The 20,661-nt window shown below is 36.9% G+C and overlaps 1 protein-coding gene across 2 annotated transcripts in view; it reads left to right on the top strand.

The window, feature by feature from the left end:
* Positions 1 to 20,661, top strand: part of CCNT1 (cyclin T1) — a gene marked incomplete at both ends in the record, with an annotated part of 28,557 nt that continues 7,896 nt past the window's right edge. The window contains 8 exons of one of the 2 annotated variants that reach the window (XM_079715294.1): positions 1 to 161; positions 3,701 to 3,782; positions 10,491 to 10,619; positions 12,754 to 12,814; positions 14,428 to 14,490; positions 16,286 to 16,331; positions 17,484 to 17,647; positions 17,812 to 17,882. In XM_079715294.1, coding sequence (XP_079571420.1) covers positions 1 to 161; positions 3,701 to 3,782; positions 10,491 to 10,619; positions 12,754 to 12,814; positions 14,428 to 14,490; positions 16,286 to 16,331; positions 17,484 to 17,647; positions 17,812 to 17,882 — 777 coding nt within the window. The remainder of the gene's footprint in view (positions 162 to 3,700; positions 3,783 to 10,490; positions 10,620 to 12,753; positions 12,815 to 14,427; positions 14,491 to 16,285; positions 16,332 to 17,483; positions 17,648 to 17,811; positions 17,883 to 20,661) is intronic. The other variant, XM_079715295.1, reaches the window with a different exon arrangement.

Raw genomic sequence — 20,661 nt, 5'->3', positions numbered from 1 at the left:
ATGGAGGGAGAGAGAAAGAACAACAATAAACGGTGGTATTTTACTCGAGAACAGCTGGAAAATAGCCCATCCCGTCGTTTTGGCCTGGACCCAGATAAAGAACTTTCTTATCGCCAGCAGGCGGCCAATCTGCTGCAGGACATGGGCCAACGTCTTAACGTGTATCCTTGCGGCCTAGGCCTTCGGCCTTGGAGTAGGTCCCGCCCTGTTCGGGCGTCCAGGCTTCAAGGTCTGTCAGACAGAAGGGAAGAGGGTGGGCAGGGACTGGATGTCTAGTTAGGAGAGCCTACGATGGGGGCGAACTGAAGTTAAGCGTTCGCTGGAGGGAAGCGAGGCCGAGTTAATTTCCCACTCGCTCACCCGTGCCATCAACCTTGCTGGGAACGCGTATCCTTTCCGCTTTGTGTTTTAACTCCTCTTACTAGTAGTCTGTTTTCGGTGTGTTCTGATCTCCGACTCTGGTGACTTCGAGATTCTGCTTTTCTACTATGCTCTAGGGATCTGGTGGAGCTTTCACTGTTGATGGCTGCCTCTTGAACTTAGTGTGTAAAGAGAGTTTTGAGAAATTTCGATACCTGAAGGTCTTATAAAGAGAGTGGTCTAGAATTAATGCCCCAGCTTTGGCTTAAAATCCGTTCCTTCCCCTTACTAGTTGTTTAAGAAACCTGTCGAATTCTTGGTTTTCTTGTATGTAAAATGGGGGTGATAACTCATGAATTTGATTTCTATGCCCAACACAATGCTTGGCACTCATATATTAAAGTAGCTACTGTTAAGAGTTTTATAGCATTTCAGAGGAAGGAAGGATGTCAGTGTAGATTTGTAGGGATGTAGACCTACAGACCTAATGTTCTAAAAAGCCTTTTATAAAATACTGGGTTTTAAAGTTACTCAGAGTGCTAATGTATATTCGTTTTCCTCGTATTTCAAAGATTTAGTGATTTTTTTCCCTTTAAATGTTTTTGTTTGTCAGAAAACCTACTCATTTTGTAGCAGAGAAAGCTATATAAAGTTCTTTCCACTCTGGAAGTGAAAATTTATTCTTGGGTGCAGCTTCCATTTAAATGTGTTGCTGGCTGTATGTTTGTGTCTTAAGGTTGTGCTCACTTCAAAAGAGGTGTCCTCTTTGGTGCCCGTATCCAGTTTGTTTCCTAAGCATCCAGTCAGTACTGAGTTAAACCTTTTTTTTTTTTTTTTAATTCTGTTTCAGTGCATCCTAGCACTTTCCTTTTTACATGTGTGTTATTAAGGTTGTTGCCATCGTGATACTGTCTCATCTCTGTATATCCCACATTGTTTTCTGAGGTCTTTATAATAAGACATTCAAAAGTTTTTCTTTTCAAGGGAACCCTTGTACACTGTTGGTCGGAGTGTAGCTTGGTGCAGTCACTGTGGAAAACAGTATGGAGGTTTCTCAAAAAGCTAAAAATAGAACTGCTATTAGACCCAGCAATTCTACACCTGGGTATATATCTGAAAAAAACAAAAACACATATTTGAAAATATACATGCACCCCAGTGTTCATAACAGCATTATTTATAATTGCCAAGATATGGAAGCAACCTGAATGTTCATTGAAGGATGAATGGATAAAGATGTGGTATATATGCACAATGGAATACTACTCAGCCATAAAAAAGAATGAAATAATGCCATTTGCAGCAACATGGATGGACCTAGAGATTATCATACTAAGTGAAGTAATCAGAGAAAGACAAATATCATGTGATATCATTTATATGTGGAACCTAAGAAATACAACAAACTAGTGAAAACAAAAAGGCATACTCACAGATACAGAGAACAGACTAGTGGTTACCAGTGGGGAGAGAAGGGAGGGGCAAACTACTGGCTGTAAGTTAGGCTATAAGGATTTATTGTACAACAAGGGGACTGTAGCCAATATTTTGTAATAACTGGAAATGGAGCGCTTTAAAAATTAAAATCAGAAAAAATGTTTTTCTTTTTAGTGAGTATCAAATAACTCACTGAATGAGTATCAAATCATAGTGTTTCTGGTCCCAGGGATCACCTTATGAGTGCCAGAGAGAAGTAGAACTGAAAAGGTAATTGCTGGAGCTTAGAAGGTGAGGAGATAAGTGGAGACATATACCTAGGGGGCAGATCAGGGAGGGTGTTGTAAATCATTTGAAGAGATATCCTGTGCAAGTATATCACCTTGGCAGGATTTTCAGTAAGCAAGTAACAGGTTTAGGTCTTATATAGTTTTGTTCATATTCCTTCTTGATCCACATGCTGAGAAGCTTTGCTTGTTTATTTATTCAGCAACTTTATAGTGAATGTCTGTTACATATAAGACAATGTGTTAAGTGTCAATTGGAGGTTAATTGATGAAAGAACAGATTTGCTTTTTAATTCTTAGAGGAAAGTATGATTTTCTTTTTTTTTTTAAGTTGAAGTATAGTTGATGTACAACGTTGTGTTAGTTTCAGGTGTACAGCAAAGTGATTCAGTTATACATATATATACATAATCTTTTTTTTTTTTTTGCCACACCACACGGGTTGTGGGCTCTTAGATCCCTGACCAGTGATTGAACCCAGGCCCACGGCAGTGAAAGCGCTGAGTCCTAACCACTGGACTGCCAGGGAATTCCCTACATATTCTTTTCCATTATGGTTTATTACAGGATATTGAATATAGTTCCCTGTGCTATACAGTAGGACCTTGTTGTTTATTATATATATAGTCATTTGTATCTGCTAATCCCAAACTCCTAATTTATCCCTTTTCCCCCTTTGGTAACCATAAGTTTGTTTTTTGGGTCTGTGAATTTGTTTCTGTTTCATAAATGAGTTCATTTTTGTCATATTTTAGGTTCCACATTTAAGTGATATCATATGGTATTTGTCATTCTCTTTCTGACTGACTTAGTATGATAATCTCTAGGTCCATCCATGCTGCTGCAAATAACATTATTTCATTCTTTTTTATGGCTGAGTAGTATTCCATTCTGTATATATACACTACATCTTCTTTATCCATTCATCTGTTGATGGACATTTAGGTTGTTTCCATGCCTTGGCTATTGTAAATAGTGCTGCTATGAACATTGGGGTGCATACACCTTTTCTTTCTTTTTTTAAAAAAAATTTATTTATTTTATTTATTTATTTTTGGCTGTGTTGGGTCTTCATTGCTGCGTGCGGGCTTTCTCTTGTTGCAGTGAACGGGGGCTATTCTTTGTTGAGGTGCACGGGCTTCTCATTGTGGTGGCTTCTCTTGTTGCGGAGCACAGGCTCTAGGTGCATGGGCTTCAGTAGTTGTGGTGCGTGGACTCAGTAGCTGTGTCTCGTGGGCTCTAGAGCGCAGGCTCAGTAGTTGTGGCACACGGGCTTAGTTGCTCCACGGCATGTGGGAATCTTCCCGGACCAGGGCTCGAACCAGTGTCCTCTGCTTTGGGAGGCGGATTCTTAACTACTGCTCCGCCAGGGAAGTCCCTATTTTTAGTTTTTTAAGGAACCTCCATACTATTTTTCACAGCGGCTGCATCAATTTGCATTTCCACTAAGAGTGTAGGAGGTGTCTCTTTCTCCACACCCCTGAGAGGTAAGTATGATTTTCATTTAGGGGCATCCACTGTGCTTGGCTGCATGGTCCTTTTGGGAGGATATAGAGGTTGTATTTTTGGGAATTGTACTGCCTGTCTGTTTTGGAGCCTTAACTTGAACATTTTAGCTCACAATTGACCATCAACACTGCTATAGTGTACATGCATCGATTCTACATGATTCAGTCCTTTACACAGTTCCATCGAAATGTAAGTATAATTTTTTTATATGGTGTAATCCTTTTATGATTAATCTCAACTTCATATTTCTTTTGTGGTTGATCTTTGCTGCTGAACTGGGATTTGAAGTTTAGAGTTTATGATTGACCACTTTCATTATGTGTCACACTGCTGTTCTGAATCCAGCCTTCCAGTTTTCCTGTGAAGTGTCTAGCTAGTTGTTTAGCTTTAGTGCATCCTTAGAGTAGGTGGATTCTCTAATAAAATAGATTATTGAACATTTAAACTTAACGTTTTTGGATTGGGAGAGTAGCATTAAAGGGGGTAGCATTACACTTAATTTAAGTGTAATTTTTGAAATGGTTAATAACAATATGGGCACAGGGAAACAAGTGAATGTTAAGTCATTTACATTTTCTAAAAACCTTTGATAAAATTCCCATCAGTGACCAGTTGGAAGGGGAAGGTACGTTATGTGATAACTGGGGGATGACTTTTAAGACAGAAAAAAGAAAATAATAGTAATAAAGGGATTTTTTTTTTTCTGGACAGAATTGTAAATAGTGCTATTTTCAGTTTTGCTACCTGAAATGGTCCTATTTAACATTATTGTAAATGACTTGGAAGCGAGTGCATAGTGATATCCCAGTTGCAGGTAAGCTTATATTTGTTTAATAAAATCACAAGGTAATAGGGCTAAACTTGAACACTTCATATGGATTTGTGAGTCAAATATTTCATTATTTTTTTAAGAAAAGGTTACGTTTTGAGGAAAGGTGTTTCAGACTTTTCCTTAGGATGATAGTTTTTTTTAAAAAAATAAATTTATTTATTTTTGGCTGCATTGGGTCTTCATTGCTGCGCTCAGGCTTTCTCTAGTTGTGGCGAGCGGGGGCTACTCTTCGTTACGGTGTGTGGGCTTCTCGTTTCAATGGCTTCTCTTGTTGTGGAGCACGGGCTCTAGGTGCCCGGGCTTCAGTAGTTGTGGCTCGTGGGCTCTAGAGCACAGGCTCAATAGTTGTGCACGGGCTTAGTTGCTCCGCAGCATGTGGGATCTTCCTGGACCAGGGCTCAAACCCATGTCCCCTGCATTGGCAGGCAGATTCTAAACCACTATGCCACCAGAGAAGTCCCAGGATGATAGGTTTTGAATTTTTATGCCATAGGAAGAGAAACTGGAAAGTTAGATATTGCTCTTGTAAGATATTGGTGGACTCAGTATTGGGAGTAATTGCACAGGAAACCCTTTAGAGTGTGGATTAACTATTCCCAATTTTTGCTGATTATTCAATCAATTGGGCTGTCTCCTACCCTTAACCTCCCTACCTCCTCTGATTGCAAGGAACACACTCTTAATAAGAGAGAGAGAATCATTTAATGAGGCTGTCTGATAGCTCTAGAATAGAAAGTAGTGGATAAAGAACAGAATTTGAAGAGGAAGTCCATAGTTGTCTTGCCCATTATGAAAGTTTTCTACATTTCTTTTATTATGGTAAAGGTTTGAAATCCAGGGTGAACTACATCTCAAATCATTTTGTCTATGCATATGTATGTGTGTGTGTGTGTATATTTCCCCTATTTTTACCTTTTAAATTATATCTTGTTTTATTTTCTATGCCTTTATCTTAGCAAGGACAGAGACTCACTTTTCTGTGTATCCTCTAAAGCACTTTTCAGTAAACTTGTTGAATGAATGAATGATCTAGTAATTATCCAATATAAAGAGATTCTTCTGGAGTTTATGACCTTTTCCAAAATCCAATGATTCTTTTTTTTTTTTTTTTTTTTTTTTTGTGGTACACGGGCCTCTCACTGTTGTGGCCTCTCCCGTTGCAGAGCACAGGCTCTGGACGCTCAGGCTCAGCGGCCATGGCTCACAGGCCCAGCTGCTCCGCGGCATGTGGGATCTTCCCGGACCGGGGCACGAACCCATGTCCCCTGCATCAGCAGGCGGACTCTCAACCACTGCACCACCAGGGAAGCCCCAATGATTCTTTTAATTTGAGGTTATCGGTCCTCTTTAGAGAATTGATTTTAGGCACATTCTGGAATTAACAGATGAAAAATATCACCCCTTTAGTATGTTAATTCTAAGAGTTTAGCTGTGATGAGTCCAAATTCAAATTTGAGGGGACTTAATACATTGTTGTGGCATTGAAATGTAATATGTAGTGTGAAGTGCTCATACATTTTTCTTGTTATTTTTTCTTATTACAAAGGTAGTTAAGTGCTCATCGTAAAAATTAAAACAGTACAGAAATGTGTAAGGCAGAAAGTGAAAGCTCTTCTGCAATCCCATCCTCCAGAAGTAACCTTTGATAAACATTTTGGTAATAGTGTCTCAGACATTTTTCTGTGCATATGGTACCAGCATTTATGTATTTCTATAAAAATCACTTCTTACTGTACCACTCTTACACAATTGCCTTTATTGCTTAACAGTATGTATGTATTGGACATTTTCTTATTGGTTTCTCATTTTAAGTGGCCACATAGTATTTATTTGAGTAGTTACTATAATTTATTTTACCAGCTCTCTATTGGTGGATATTTGGGTTGTTTATAGTTTATTGTATTATAAATAATGTTACATAAGTTAGTCTGGTACATATATCATGCACTTATGACTATTTTATAGATTCCTATAGGTGGAATTGCTGTGTCCAAGGGTATGCATTTAAAAGTTTTTTTGTGTCAGTTTGCTCTACTGAAAGATTATATCAACACACATTGTTTCTAGCACTGTGGGGGAGGGTTCTTTCCTCTGCATCCTCACTAACAACAAATACTCATTACTTCAAGAAATATCAAGTTCTAACTACTTGTCAAGCACTAGGGATAGAGTGGTGAGCAAGATAGTGGAAGTCCTAAGTTATTTTCTTAATTTACATTTCTTCAGTTAGTGAAGTTGAACTTCTTATGCCTATTGGTCATTGTTCTTCTTGTGAAATTGAAGAATTGACTTAAAAATTGTCTCTTGTTTCTTTTTGCCCGTTTTATTTTTTTTGATTTTCTCATTTTTATGAGCTCTTTATATATCAGAGCCGTATGTCATGTGCTGTGAATATTTTTCTCGTTTTGTTGTAACTCTTCATTTATAGTGTTTTCAAATTCAAGCCTAGAGTTCTTGCCTTTTTTAAAAAATTTTAAAATTTTTGTTGAGATATAACATAAAGTAAAGCACAAAAGTCTGAGGTGTGCAGCATGATTACTTTTTGCATTATATATACATAACCACCACTCAGAACAAGATATAGTATATTTCCAGTACCTTGGAAGGTAGAGAAGTTGTCTTTTGATTGAAATAAATTTTATTTCTTTAGCAGACATGATTAAATGACTGGTTTATTTTCACTTAAATCCTGGCATTGCATTTACTCTTTTTTTGAGAAGAAATTCAACCTCATTAATTGAATTTCTGTATGTACTGTCCTAAAAGTTTTCAAGTGGGGGAATGTAAAAGTAGTGGTGAGCAACTTGGTGTATGTGTATTTATTCTGTATTTTATAATATTTGATATACAGGTGTTGTCTTTTAATAGCTGACAAATTTGGGTGTATATTACTCTCATTAGCTGACTCTTAAAAGGTCAAGTTTAGTGGTTAAGACGATGGGCTCTGGAGTCAGACTTGTCTGGATGTGGATCCTTGCTGCACTGCCTACCAGCTATATGCCTTTGAGCAAGTTACCATACGCCTCAGTTTTCTCATCTCTTTGGGGTCAATAATAGTGCCTACCTCATAGAGTAGTTAGTAGGATATAGGTGAATTAATTTACTAAGTGTCTGCATATAGCAAACAAGTAAGTATTTGCTAGCATTATTATTGTTCTTTTAAAATGGAGAAAATCTGGGCTTCCCTGGTGGCGCAGTGGTTGAGAGTCCGCCTGCCGATGCAGGGGACACGGGTTCGTGCCCCGGTCCGGGAAGATCCCACATGCCGCGGACCGGCTGGGCCCGTGAGCCGTGGCCGCTGAGCCTGCGCGTCCGGAGCCTGTGCTCCAAAACGGGAGAGGCCACAACAGTGAGAGGCCCGCGTACCGCAAAAAAAAAAAAAAAAAAAAAAAAAAAGGAGAAAATCTTATACTCTTACCTGGAATTCCTCTGGGAAATTGCCTTTGATGGGAAAATAGTTTGATAAGCTAGCTTGTTATATGATTCCATGAGGAGCTATGAGTATTTATATGGTTGATTGGACAAAAAGGAGGTTGAAATTTATCTCCTGTGGTCTTTCACTTAACTGAGATATTATCTTGCCTTGTAAGCCATTGTTTGTGTACCATATTTTAGTTAGATTCTTTCAAATATATTTTTAGCCTCTTGAAAGCCAAGTTGTAGGCTTAAAATCTTAAGTGTTGTCTCTGAGTTGTCCTTTTCCTTTTCCCCTGTGTCCAATCAGTTATAAAGTCCCGTTAATTTTTATAGTGGTACTATTTTTTCTCCCCCTGTAAATATATATTGTCATCATAAAGTTAAAGGAGGACAGGGACTTCCCTGGTGGTGCAGTGGTTAAGAATCCACCTGCCAATGCAGGGGACATGGGTTCGATCCCTGGCCTGGAAGATCCCACATTGCCATGGAGCAACTAAGCCTGTACGCCACAACTAGTGAGCCTGCGCTGTAAAGCCCGCGAGCCACAACTACTGGCCCGTGCACCACAACTACTGAAGCCCGTGCACCTAGAGCCCGTGCTCCACAACAAGAGAAGCCACCGCAATGAGAAGCCTGCGCACCACAGCGAAGAGTAGCCCCTGCTCACCAGAACTAGAGAAAAAAGCCCATGTGCAGCCACAAAGACCCAATGCAGCCAAAAAAAAAAAAAAAAAAAAATTGAAAGAGGACAGATTAAAGGAGAAAGTGATGGTTTCCCTATAACACGGTGTTCAGAGATAATCCTGTTAACGTTTTGGCGTATATTCCATTAGAATTTTTTTCTCTGTATGCAAATACATATATGTATATTTACTGAAAACCTGTTTGTTTTCCAAGGTGAAAGCTGGGTTTCTTTTTTACTTTATTTCTACTGCTAGTGCCTACTCTAAACTTTATTTCCTAATGCCTGTGTTATCATTATTGTTGTTTTAATATTTATTTGTTTATTTTATTTATTTATTTATTTGGTTGTGCCAGGTCTTAGTTGTGGCAGGCGGCCTCCTTAGCTGGGGCATCCATGTGGGATCTAGTTCCCTGAGGGATTGAACCTGGGCCCATTGCATTGGGAGCACGGAGTCTTAACTACTGCGCCACCAGGGATGTCCCTGCCTGTATTATTAAAATTTTCTCTTTAATAAAATTAACTTTTAATGTATCTATCCTTTCCTTTTAGTACCACCTACCACTGGATTAACCTTTCCAAATATTTCTTAAACTCTACATTTTTTTTTCTAAAATCTGTAGTGTCACTCTCTTCTTAAAAATCTTTCGTGTCCCACATCACTTTATTTATATCTTTTAACTAAACAACTCAGTTTAGTGTTCAAAATGTGCTTTATGCCCCGATTTCTCACACCTTTGTTCGTGCCCATTTTCCTCTGGTTTTTCTTTGTTTATCCTAAGGTCTAGTAGAGTATATGTAGCAAGCTCCATATATAACTGCAACAAATATGAAGGAAGAGAATTGTTATTCTGAATTGAATTTGTGGAGAAAAATCTATTCTAGCAAAGTATAACATAACTGCAGGGATACAAATAAATGTTAGAATGCATGTCAGTTCTACTCAGGAAATAGATATTTCACTTTTATAAAATTATTTATTGCTTTCTTTAACTCCTGGTGAATTGTAGTTCATGCCATTGCCATCTTTGATTCATTGAAGTATTCTTGTTAAGGTTCTAGAGACGTTGTGCTTCCTGAGGTTTCCCAGATCACCAGGCTATGTCTATGTTCTATTGCTCTAATTTCTTGTTTAGTGTCTGAGTTTTCTGTCTGCTTGTGGATTGGCTTGACTTTTTTATTTTGGCTGTGCTTCGAGGCTTACAGTATCTTAGTTCCCCAACCAGGGATGGAACCCCTGTCCTGGCAGTGAGAGTGCCAAGTCCTAACCACTGGACGGCCAGGGAATTCCCTGGCTTGACTTTTTTTTCCCCCTCTAATTACCTTCTACTTATGACCTGTTGAATATAATACTATACTTTGAATTCTTTTTTTAAAGACTTGTGCTCCTCTCCATATGTAAGTATAATTGAGATAATTTTTGCATACAATAAAATTCCTCCTTTGGGTGTACAATTCACTGGTTCTTAGTATATTCAGAGTTGGGCAACCATCACCATGATCTAATTTCAGAGCATTTACATCACCCCAGAAAGAAACCCCTCATGCTTTAGCAGTCACTCCCATTCCTCTCTTCTCCCAGCCCCTGGCAACCACTAATCTACTTCTGTCTCCATGGATTTGCTGATTCTGGACATTTCAGTTTACTCCTTTAAAAAAAGTATATAGAGTGCTTTGATAAAACTTAATAATCTCATTTAAAATAGAAAGCTGTCTATTTACATCCAGTGGTTTCTTGAATAGGTAGCTTTTAATGAGAGTTTGTTGAAGGATTGGTTTTCAGAAGTGGACGTGGTTAATGGATAGGAGAGGAGAAGATATTTAAGTAGAGGAGGAGAAAGCATAAACAAGAGGTGACGAAGTTGAGGTAAGCAAAGAAGTTGGTTTAAGACTTAGTTCTTTTTTAGATCTACCTTACTCTAGAAATAAACAAATAATAAATGTGATTTATTTTCTCTTCATCCAGTCTGTGGCTCCAGCAGCCTTATTTTTAGCAGCCAAAGTAGAGGAGCAGCCCAAAAAATTGGAACACGTCATCAAGGTAGCACATGCTTGTCTCCATCCACAGGAATCACTTCCTGATACTAGGAGTGAGGTAGGGGATTAATTATACACATCTGTTTTTCTTAATTTATTTTGATCATAACTTAGTTTTTTAACTTTGATTTACTGACGTCTGAATTGGGGCTGTTAAAGGAACTTTTAGTGTTTGTTTTTTCCTTAACAAAAACATCACAGAAATTTATGGCAAAAGTTAATTGTATTCATTCTGATAAAATTGGAAAATGCAGAAAAAGAAGAAAATATATTACCTAGATGTAATTTGTACCACAGATATATAAGTGAACCAGTATTTCCAGCTTCTTTTCTATGAGTAGCTACACATGTATATATTTTATACCTGCTTTTTTCACTTACTGTATGCCAAATATTTTCCCATCAATTCTCTGCTTCCTTTAAATATTGATATAGTATTTCATCATATACATACATATATTTTAACCATTTTCTCTTAAGATAATTTCCAGCTTTTAACCACTATAATATCACTATGAAGAAATGAATTTTTTTAAGTGAATCTTGTCACTGGTGTATGTGTGCTTAACTTTTTAAGAAATTACAAGTGTGCTCATAATAAAAGAACCCAAACACTAAAGAATCATTTGAAGTCAAAGGTTAAGCTCATCTCCCCTCCTTCTCCTGGGAGGATACTGCTGATTACAGTTCAGATATGTATTCTTCCACACCTTTATCCTATGTGTATACATATAGCTTTTTCCCCTTTCCATCCTTCCTTGACTTTCTAAAGAAGGGAAACTCCTGGCTTTAGAAATCAGTGACTGGGGAATGATGAGTTTGGAGAAAAATTATGGATTTCTGTTACTAGATTATTTGTCTGTTACAGTGGGTACATGAGTCATCCATTATCAAATTAAGTGGAATTGTGTGTTCTTCTGATCATATTGGGCAAAGTGGTTGTGGGGACGGTTTGTTTTGATAATAGCCCCTTATTATGTAACTTAAGTGTTTCGCATAGCAGTGTCTTGACTTACTTTGTTTTCTCTTTGGGCTGCACCAGTAGTTTTGTTGAAGAGCTGTTGGTCTGGACTTTTATTTATGTTAGAGACTATAACTGCCATTGGTCTATAGAATTGACCAAATAAAATTTTATTTTAACAAAATAAGACAAAAAATAAAATCTCTACTTTATTTTTTTTTCTTTCAAGTATATTTACATGACTTCTCACGTGAGTCTCTCTTATGAGGTGACTAGGAGAAGATACTTTCTTCACTATATGGAAAGGGGAACTAGCATAGTTTAAGTCCTTACGGGACTTATTCAAGATCATAAAGTTCAATGGAAAGTTAGCAGCAACATAAGTCTCTTAACTCCTGGCTCAAATCTCATTCTCCTAGAGCTCTAGACCAGTGCTGTCCAATAGAAATATAGGGGAAGTCACATACGTAATTAAATATTTTAAACTTTTCATTAAGCTTTATATAAAAATCTTTACTTAAAAAAATTAAGATTAATTTTAATATGTTATATTTTATATATTATTTTCTTTAACCCCCATATATAGTCATTTCAGCATATAATCAAATTTTAAAACATTATTAATGAAGTGGTTTACATTATTATTTCTTAACTAAGTCTTCACAATTCAGTGTGTATTCTACATTCATAACACATTTCAAGTGCTCGATAGCCATGTGTGGATAGTGGCTACAGTAATGGCCAGTACAAATCTGAAATAATTTTTTGTTTGTTCCCTTTTCCTTTGAACCCATTTATGAATTTTAAAAATCTAGCATTACTCCAAAAGGAAGGTTTAACAGGAGTCAAATGTTTGAGATTGCCTACAGTACCGTGAGAAGGCTCTGCTGTGTATTTTGATGATGTTGAAAAACAATATATTTAAAATTTTCTTCTGTCTATATCATATGAACTTTAGAACCTAAAATGTCAGTCTGAAAATGAACTAGATCTCTGGTGCTTTTTCTGTAGCCGTTTATAAATAAAGTGACATCTCTCACTATACCACTTTTTTTTTTTTTAAAGGAGAATCTGTTAGGGATAAGAGTTAATTTCAGTTCCTACTCTCCCTCATAACCCCACCCTTGCCTTTTGAGGCTTTGATTTCCCTTGGAGGTTGTTACAATTTACCTACACTTTATATATTATATATTGTATCTTGTCGGGGAATAATTTGTCTTCTCACCTGCAGGCTTACCTGCAACAAGTTCAAGATCTGGTGATATTAGAAAGCATAATTCTGCAGACTTTAGGTAAGTTTATTTTCCTTTAAAACGTTAAAGAAATAAGTACATAATATAATGATTTTAAAATTTGCAAAATAGCAAATAGGAAGAGAATTTCTTGGGAAGGTTTTTGCACATTTTAGAGGTCATTTAACCCTGGCCTATACCACAGAGAAAATGCAGGTATGGCTGACCTTTGAAATAGCAGTTAGCGGGGGTTTTTTGTTTGTTTCTTTTATATTCTAGGATTCATGATTTGCTTGTTAAGATTTGGCAGTTTTTAACTTTCTGATAAATAATGGCAGAAACTATCTAAACAACTTTTTTCCTTCCATGGATTTTTATAGTCTGCTTGTCATTATATTTAGATAACAGCATTTGTTTTTAAAACTGATAATCAGTGTTCAGACAGTGGAGGTGGAGGAATTCAAGCTATAGCAGTTGATGGGCTAAAGAACTGATGATGTTCTGCTATTATCTATTATTTTCATCAAAGAGACTGCCTTTAAAAGCTTAGCAAATATGGAAAATAAAGATTTTCTAGTTCTTTTGGGCTATCATTTTTCTCTTTAGGTAGGGGAGTATTTCATGAGTTATGTTGGAAAGTTACTGGTAGGGCTGTAGTTTTGCATGTACAAACATACAGTGAATTCTTCAAAGTTTGTCTCTGAAGTTAGTTTTTGCTAATTTTTACTTTAAATTAGTTTTCTTCAAGGTAACCATATTTTAGGGGACAATGATATTTTTCTGGTGGAGTAAATTTTTATTAATATTTTAATGTGGAAACCAGTAAGATCTAATTTGCAAGAATCAATTATGCTTTTAGAATAATTTACATCAAGTAAATTTCTCAGTAGAATTTTTTTTTCTTTCTTTTTTGTTTTAAATCAGTCCCAGACTTTATTTTTATTTTTTAAATTTTTTGGCTGTGGCACGCAACTTGTGGGATTTTAGTTCCCCGACCAGGGATTGAACCCAGGCCCTCTGTAGTGAAAGTGCCAAGTCCTAACCACTGGACTGCCAGGGAATTCCCTAGAATTTCTTTACTTGTACTGGAAAATTTTATTTACATACTCAGAAAGAGAAATTTCATTGAAAATTTTTATTTATATAATCAAAAAGAGAAACTTCATTGAAAATTTTTGTAGACATACCGATCTTCCTTAAGTAAATTTGGTAAAGATCATTTAGAGTTAGATAAAATGATCAGTACTTACAGTAATTGAGATGATGAAAAGGGACAAAACTGAGGTAAGAGAGGAATAGGTTTCAAAATGTTTTCTCAAGGTTAAGCTTTTGAAGATAATCATTACATGAGTAACTGCTTCTTCCAACCATGTATTATATTCTGTTGTCCCTAAGAAAATGTTGTGTGTTTAGATGTTTTTGGTAGCTCAGGGATCTTGAGACTGCATTAGCTTTATTATCTGAGTGGTGCCTTCTAGCTCAAAATAGAAGCACCTTTGAAGATAATCTTAAAGAAGAGTGTGCTACATACTTTGTCTGACTCTCTTAGCCTCTGAACAGGCAGTTTTGAGACCAGAAAATGAGGGAGGCCTTCAATGATGACTCAGATAAAAGAAATATAAAATATTTTGAGTATCTTTAGCTTTTTAACCAGTTACTTTTTTTTTTTTTAGGCTTTGAACTAACAATTGATCACCCACATACACATGTGGTAAAGTGCACTCAACTTGTTCGAGGTAAGGAATCCCAACTTGAGATGCTGTCTTAAATTGTTTTACCATTTAGAGGCTAAGATTTGCTCTGGACAAATACAGAACACAGCTGCTTTGGCCAAAATTTAAATTAAAAAACCTACCTGGCTTAAATCAAAATGAGTGGTTGGAGTTTTTCTTTTGGGTTCTTATAATGTTTTTAGATGATCTCCAGATAAAGAGAGTTAGTTTCTTATGGATGTTTGTCAAAGCTGGGGGCAGATTTTGAAAAGTCACCAAATCGTAAGTATCTAACAGCAATTTTAAGGATGTCTTGGGTGTTAATTTGATTCTAGGGTTGATTGTCCTAGGCACTCTTAAAGGCCACCCAGAGGGTCATCTAGAATTTATTTGAACTTATTTTCATCTTTGTTAATTCCCTGGCAGGACTTGGTTTTTTTTTTGTTTTTGTTTTTGTTTTTTTTGCGGTACGCGGGCCTCTCACTGTTGTGGCCTCTCCCGTTGCGGAGCACAGGCTCCGGACGCGCAGGCTCAGCGGCCGTGGCTCACGGGCCCAGCCGGTCCGCGGCATGTGGGATCTTCCCGGACCGGGGCACAAACCCGTGTCCCCTGCATCGGCAGGCGGACTCTCAACCACTGCGCCACCAGGGAAGTCCAGGACTTGGTTTTTATTCTGATTTAACTTCAGTAGCTGTAATTGCACGAAACCTAGTTCTTATTTATTTAAATAGTAGTATCAAGGATATCTAGACACCACTGTGCATTTAAATGCCATTTTTCATTTTGTAGACTTAACTGATAATTGGCCTTATTTGTGTGTTTCATCTGAAAACTCAGAGTTTTCCCTGAGTTCTTATATTTTGAAAGCATTAAAAGGTTTACACAAACAGAGATGGATAAATGCTAATACTTAATCTAAGGAAGGTTAAAATTTGCTTTGTTACCCAGAGCATTTTTTTTTGAAGGAGGAATTTTAATTTGTTTATTTATTTATTTTTAATTTATTTTTTTGTCTGCATTGGGTCTTTGTTGCTGTGTGCGGGCTTTCTCTAGTTGCGGTGAGTGGGGGCTACTCTTCCTTGCAATGCATGGGCTTCTCATTGCGGTAGCTTCTCTTGTTGCAGAGCACGGGCTCTAGGTGCCCGGGCTTCAGGAGTTGTGGCTCACAGGCTCTGGACCGCAGGCTCAGTAGTTGTGGTGCGTGGGCTTAGTTGCTCCGCGGCATGTGGGATCTTCCCAGACCAGGCCTCGAACCCGTGTCCTCTGCATCAGTAGGCAATTCTTAACCACTGCACCACCAGGGAAGCCCAAAGGAGGAATTTTTTAAATTGTAATATATATGAGTAATTTATGTTATTTGCTAATTTTTTCCAGTTATAGCAAGGTCTTCTGGATTCTGATTTTGCCTCCAAATTAGTTCATCCCCTAGCTTAGAATTTCTCAGTGAACCCTTGTATCAGAATCTCTGAGTTACTAACAAGTAAAAATGTTTGTTACATTCTTCTCCAAATGTGTTGAGTCAAACTCTAGGGAGGATGCCCAGGAATTGCATTTTAAACATGTACCCCTTATATCTGGTGTGCAGAATAAAGCTTAGGTCCCTAAGTTGGGAAGCAGCATAATTATTAATATTTTAATTAAAAATCACTCAAACTGTTTTCTTTGACAGTAGAATGTAAACATCAGGTGGTCAGGGACCCCATGCCTGCCTCATTTACCACTATATTCTCTGCCTTGCAAATATTAAATTGCTTACTAAATAATTGATTAGAATGAATGAAACTAATAACCTCCCCCCCACCCCCTTTCTTTTTTTTAGCAAGCAAGGACTTAGCACAGACTTCATACTTCATGGCAACCAACAGGTTTATATTTTAATATTTTTCTCTTCTGTTTTTGGGATAGTACTTTACTTGCGTTAGAATTGTCACTTTTTGATGGGTATATGGAAAGATGAGGTCTTGCACTTAGTAAACTAGAAGCCAAAGATCTAGGCAAGGATCTCTGATACAGTGTGTTATAGACAATTCTATGGTAAAGGTTGATTTTTCTGCACAGTTTTCATGTGTACCTTAAAATTTCCATGCTGCTTTTTTAATTTGTTAAAGTGATATATTTATTTATTGCTGATCATTTGATAGCCTACTTAATTCTGCATTTGTTACTTTGCTTTAAAATATCCAAGAGCATAATTCTGAAAGTTTGTTTAAACTTGGGGTTCATTGACAGTGACTAAAATCTAATTTGGAGGATTCTGCTGTTACTATATTTTAAAAGACTCTTTTTTTCTTCACCCATGCCCAGATAAATGGGCATGTATATGTGTAAAGAGTTGTGATACTTTTTCTTTCTCCTTCCTTTTTTAAAGAAAAAAATTAATACATAACTTGTATTACCAAATGACTTGCTTATTCTCATCTCCAGTCTACTGGTTGTTCATGGAAACCAAAGACACTCCTAATGACTGTCAGGGCTAAGAAGTTCATTTTTATAGCCTAGTGGGAGAAATTTTAAAAGTAAACTGTCAAGTATATTCACACTTGAGAGAATGATTGTCTATTCATTATTTTAAAGAGACCAGACCTATGATTGGCATGAGACAAGATAATTTTTAGAATATTTCCTTAGGTATTTGACTTAGGGATTATACATATCAAAAATCTTATAATTTTCCTTAAGTTCTGAGCTTATTCTCAGGATAATTAATCCTTATTTTAAAAAACTGAATACTCAGTCTTTTATTTTTGTTTTTATTTTTTCCAGTCCTTCATCAGTGTGTGGATTAAATGATGTGTAGTAAAAAAAATTAGAAAAGTTGTTACCTGAGCCGGTGGGTTAATGGAAAAAATCATGTTGGGTGCTGGATCAGAGCACTGGATATTTCTTGCCCTTCTTGCTCTCCAGTGGGTTTTGTTTTTTTTTTTTTAACTTTTTTTTTAAAGTAATGGAGAGTTTTAACTTTGGGTTCAGAATTGAGAGCTCATGACACTCTCTTGTTTCCTTCCCTCTGATGTCAGCCTGCATTTGACCACATTTAGCCTGCAGTACACACCTCCTGTGGTGGCCTGTGTCTGCATTCATCTGGCTTGCAAGTGGTCCAACTGGGAGATCCCAGTCTCAACTGATGGGAAGCACTGGTGGGAGTATGTTGACGCCACTGTGACCTTGGAACTTTTAGATGGTAAGTTTTAGAGTAAGGGACCTTGAATAGCACTTGCTCTTGATCTGTCACATATCTGGCCAAAGGTGACTTGATTTCAGATGAATATAGTTAGTTGAGGTTATTCTTATTTCATTACTTCTGCCTCTCTGAGTTTTTCTTAAATGTTCTAATTTCATTTGTAGAACTGACACATGAATTTCTACAGATTCTGGAGAAAACCCCCAACAGGCTCAAACGAATTCGGAATTGGAGGGTAAGAATTATTGCTGTCAGTTTGTGGAACAAACCATTTTCTTCTTTTGACCACACCAGTGAAAATACCAGATATGGATATGTACCCTCGGTTTGGAATTTCCCTTTTTGTAGTTATGCAATAGTCATAATTTCAACTTCATAGCTTGGCTTCTGGCCCAGAAATCCATTGCTGTAGGCGACAGTGAGATTTATTTGGTGTTTTGCGACTCTTGTGATTTAGTCATTTGGTCAGCAACATTAGTTATTTTTTTGTATGGGGAGTGTTAAGGGGAAAAATTTGGCTTTTCTGAGTCACAGAATGTTGGCTTCTGGTATAGGAAAGATTCAGAGTTAGGAGATTAGAACTGGTATTATAATTTTTCTTTGACATTACCTGCTTTTAAATGGATTTTAGAATTTTGTTTTTATATAGATTGCAGTCTAAAGTTGTATTTCAGGTATTTTTCAAAGTCTTACATATGAATAGTGGAATTAGCACCATTTGTTGAGAAGACTGTCCTTTCCCCATTGAATGGTTTTGGCACCCTTGTCAAAAATCATTTGACCATGTATGTGAAGGTTTATTTCTGGGCTTTCTTTTCTGTTCCATTCATCTATATGTCTATATGTCAGTACCCCACTGTTTTGATTACTGTGGCTTTGTAGTAAGTTTTGGAATCAGGAAGTGTGAGTCTTTCTGTTTTGTTCTTCATTTTCAAGATTGTTTTGACTATTCAGTGTCCTTTGAGATCCCATATGAATTCTAGGATTTTTTTTTTTTTTTAATTTAATTTGGCTGCGCCGGGTCTTAGTTGCAGCACTCGGGATCTTTGTTGCGGCATGTAGGCTTCTTAGTTGCAGCATATGGACGCTTAGTTGCAGCATGCAGACTCTTAGTTGTGGCATGCATGCGGGATCTAGTTTCCTGACCAGGGATCGAACCCGGGCCCCTTGCATTGGGAGTGTGGAGTCTTAACCACTGGACCACCAGGGAAGTCCCCCCACATTTTAACAGTATTAATGTTTGAATTAATGTTTGGATCCAGAATATAGGTGAGTTTCTAGTTATGTTTTACTTAATTTTTTTCAGCAGTGTTTTGCAGTTTTCATTGTACAAGTCTTTTACTTCCTTGGTTAATTCCCAAGTATTTTATTCTTTTTGGTGCTGTTGTAAATGGAATTATTTTCATAATTTCCTTTTTGGATTGTTTATTCATGTAGAGAAATGTAACTGAATTTTATTTGTTGACTTTGTATCCTGTTACTTTGCCCAATTCATTTATTAATTCTAATAAAATCAGAAAAAATAAATTATTTTTGGTTGAGTCTTTAGAGTTATCTACATATAAGCTCATGTCATCTGCAAACAGAGATAATTTTACTTCTTCTTTTCCAATTTGATGCTGTTTTTTTTTCTTGCCTGATTGCTGTGGCTAGAACTTCCAGTACAGTGTTGAATGGAAGTGGTGAAAGTGAACATCTTTTCCTTATTCCTGATCTTAAGGAAAACTTTCAGTCTTTCACCATTGAATATGATGTTCACTGTGGGTTTTTTATATGTGACTTTTATTATGTTGAGGTAGTTTCCTCTTTATGTTCCTAGTTTGTTGAGTGTTTTTATCATGAAAGTGTGTTGAATTTTGTCAAATGCTTTCTCTGCACAAATTGAGATGATCATGTGATTTGTTTCCTTCATTCTGTTTGTGTGACATATTACATCAATTGATTTCCATATGTTGAGCCCTCCTTATATTCCAGGAATAAATTCCACTTGGTCATGCATGATATGTAATTTTTAAAAAATGCCGCCAAATTCATCTTGCTAGTATTTTGTTGAGGATTTTTGCATCCGTGGTTATAAGGGATATTGGCCTGTAGTTTTCCTTTCTTGTAGTGTTTTTGTCTAGCTTTGGTATCAGGGTAATGCTTGTCTCATAGAATGAGTTGAGAAGTGTTCCCTCCTCTTTAGATTTTTGGAAAGCTCGAAAAGGAGTGGCATTACTTCGTTAAATGATTGGTAGGATTAACCAGTAAGGCACTTTTTCCTTTGGAGATTTTTGATTACTGATTCAATTTTATTTATTTATTTTTTAAATTTTATTTATTTATTTTTGGCTCTGTTGGGTCTTCATTGCTACACGCAGGCTTTCTCTAGTTGCAGGGAGCGGGGGCTACTCTTTGTTGTGGTGGGCAGGCTTCTCATTGCAGTGGCTTCTCTTGTTGCAGAGCATGGGCTCTAGGTGCACGTGGGCTCAGTAGTTGTGGCTCGCGGGTTCTAGAGTGCAGGCTCAGTAGTTGTGGCACATGGGCTTAGTTGCTCCACAGCATGTGGGATCTTCCCGGACCAGGGCTCGAACCCGTGTCCCCTGCATTGGCAGGCAGATTCTTAACCACTGGGCCACCAGGGAAGTCCTGATTCAATTTTATTACTAGCTGTAAGTCTATTTAGATTTTCTGTTTCTTCATGATTTAGTCTTGATAGGTTTTGTGTTTCTAGGAATTTGTCCCTTTTGTCTGGGTTATTCAATTTGTTGATATACAGTTTGTTCTGTTAGAATGGTAGCAGTCTCCACTTTTATTTCTGATTTTAGTAGTTTGAGTCTTCCCTCTTTTTTTCTTAGTCTGTCTAGCTAAAGATTTGTCAATTTTGTTGATGTTCTCAAGGAACCAATTTTTGTTTTGGTTTTTCTCTAGCTTATTTTATCTCTGCTCTAATCTTTATTATATCTTTCCTTCTGGTAGCTTTGTGTTTAGTTCTTTTTCTAGTTCCTTAAGTTATAAAGTTAGTTTGTTATTTT

This window comes from Hyperoodon ampullatus, assembly GCF_949752795.1.
Source record: "Hyperoodon ampullatus genome assembly, chromosome: 11".
Taxonomy (NCBI): domain Eukaryota; kingdom Metazoa; phylum Chordata; class Mammalia; order Artiodactyla; family Ziphiidae; genus Hyperoodon; species Hyperoodon ampullatus.
The sequence above is the reverse complement of the archived record's forward strand: the minus strand, read 5'-3'. Positions and strand labels throughout refer to the sequence as shown.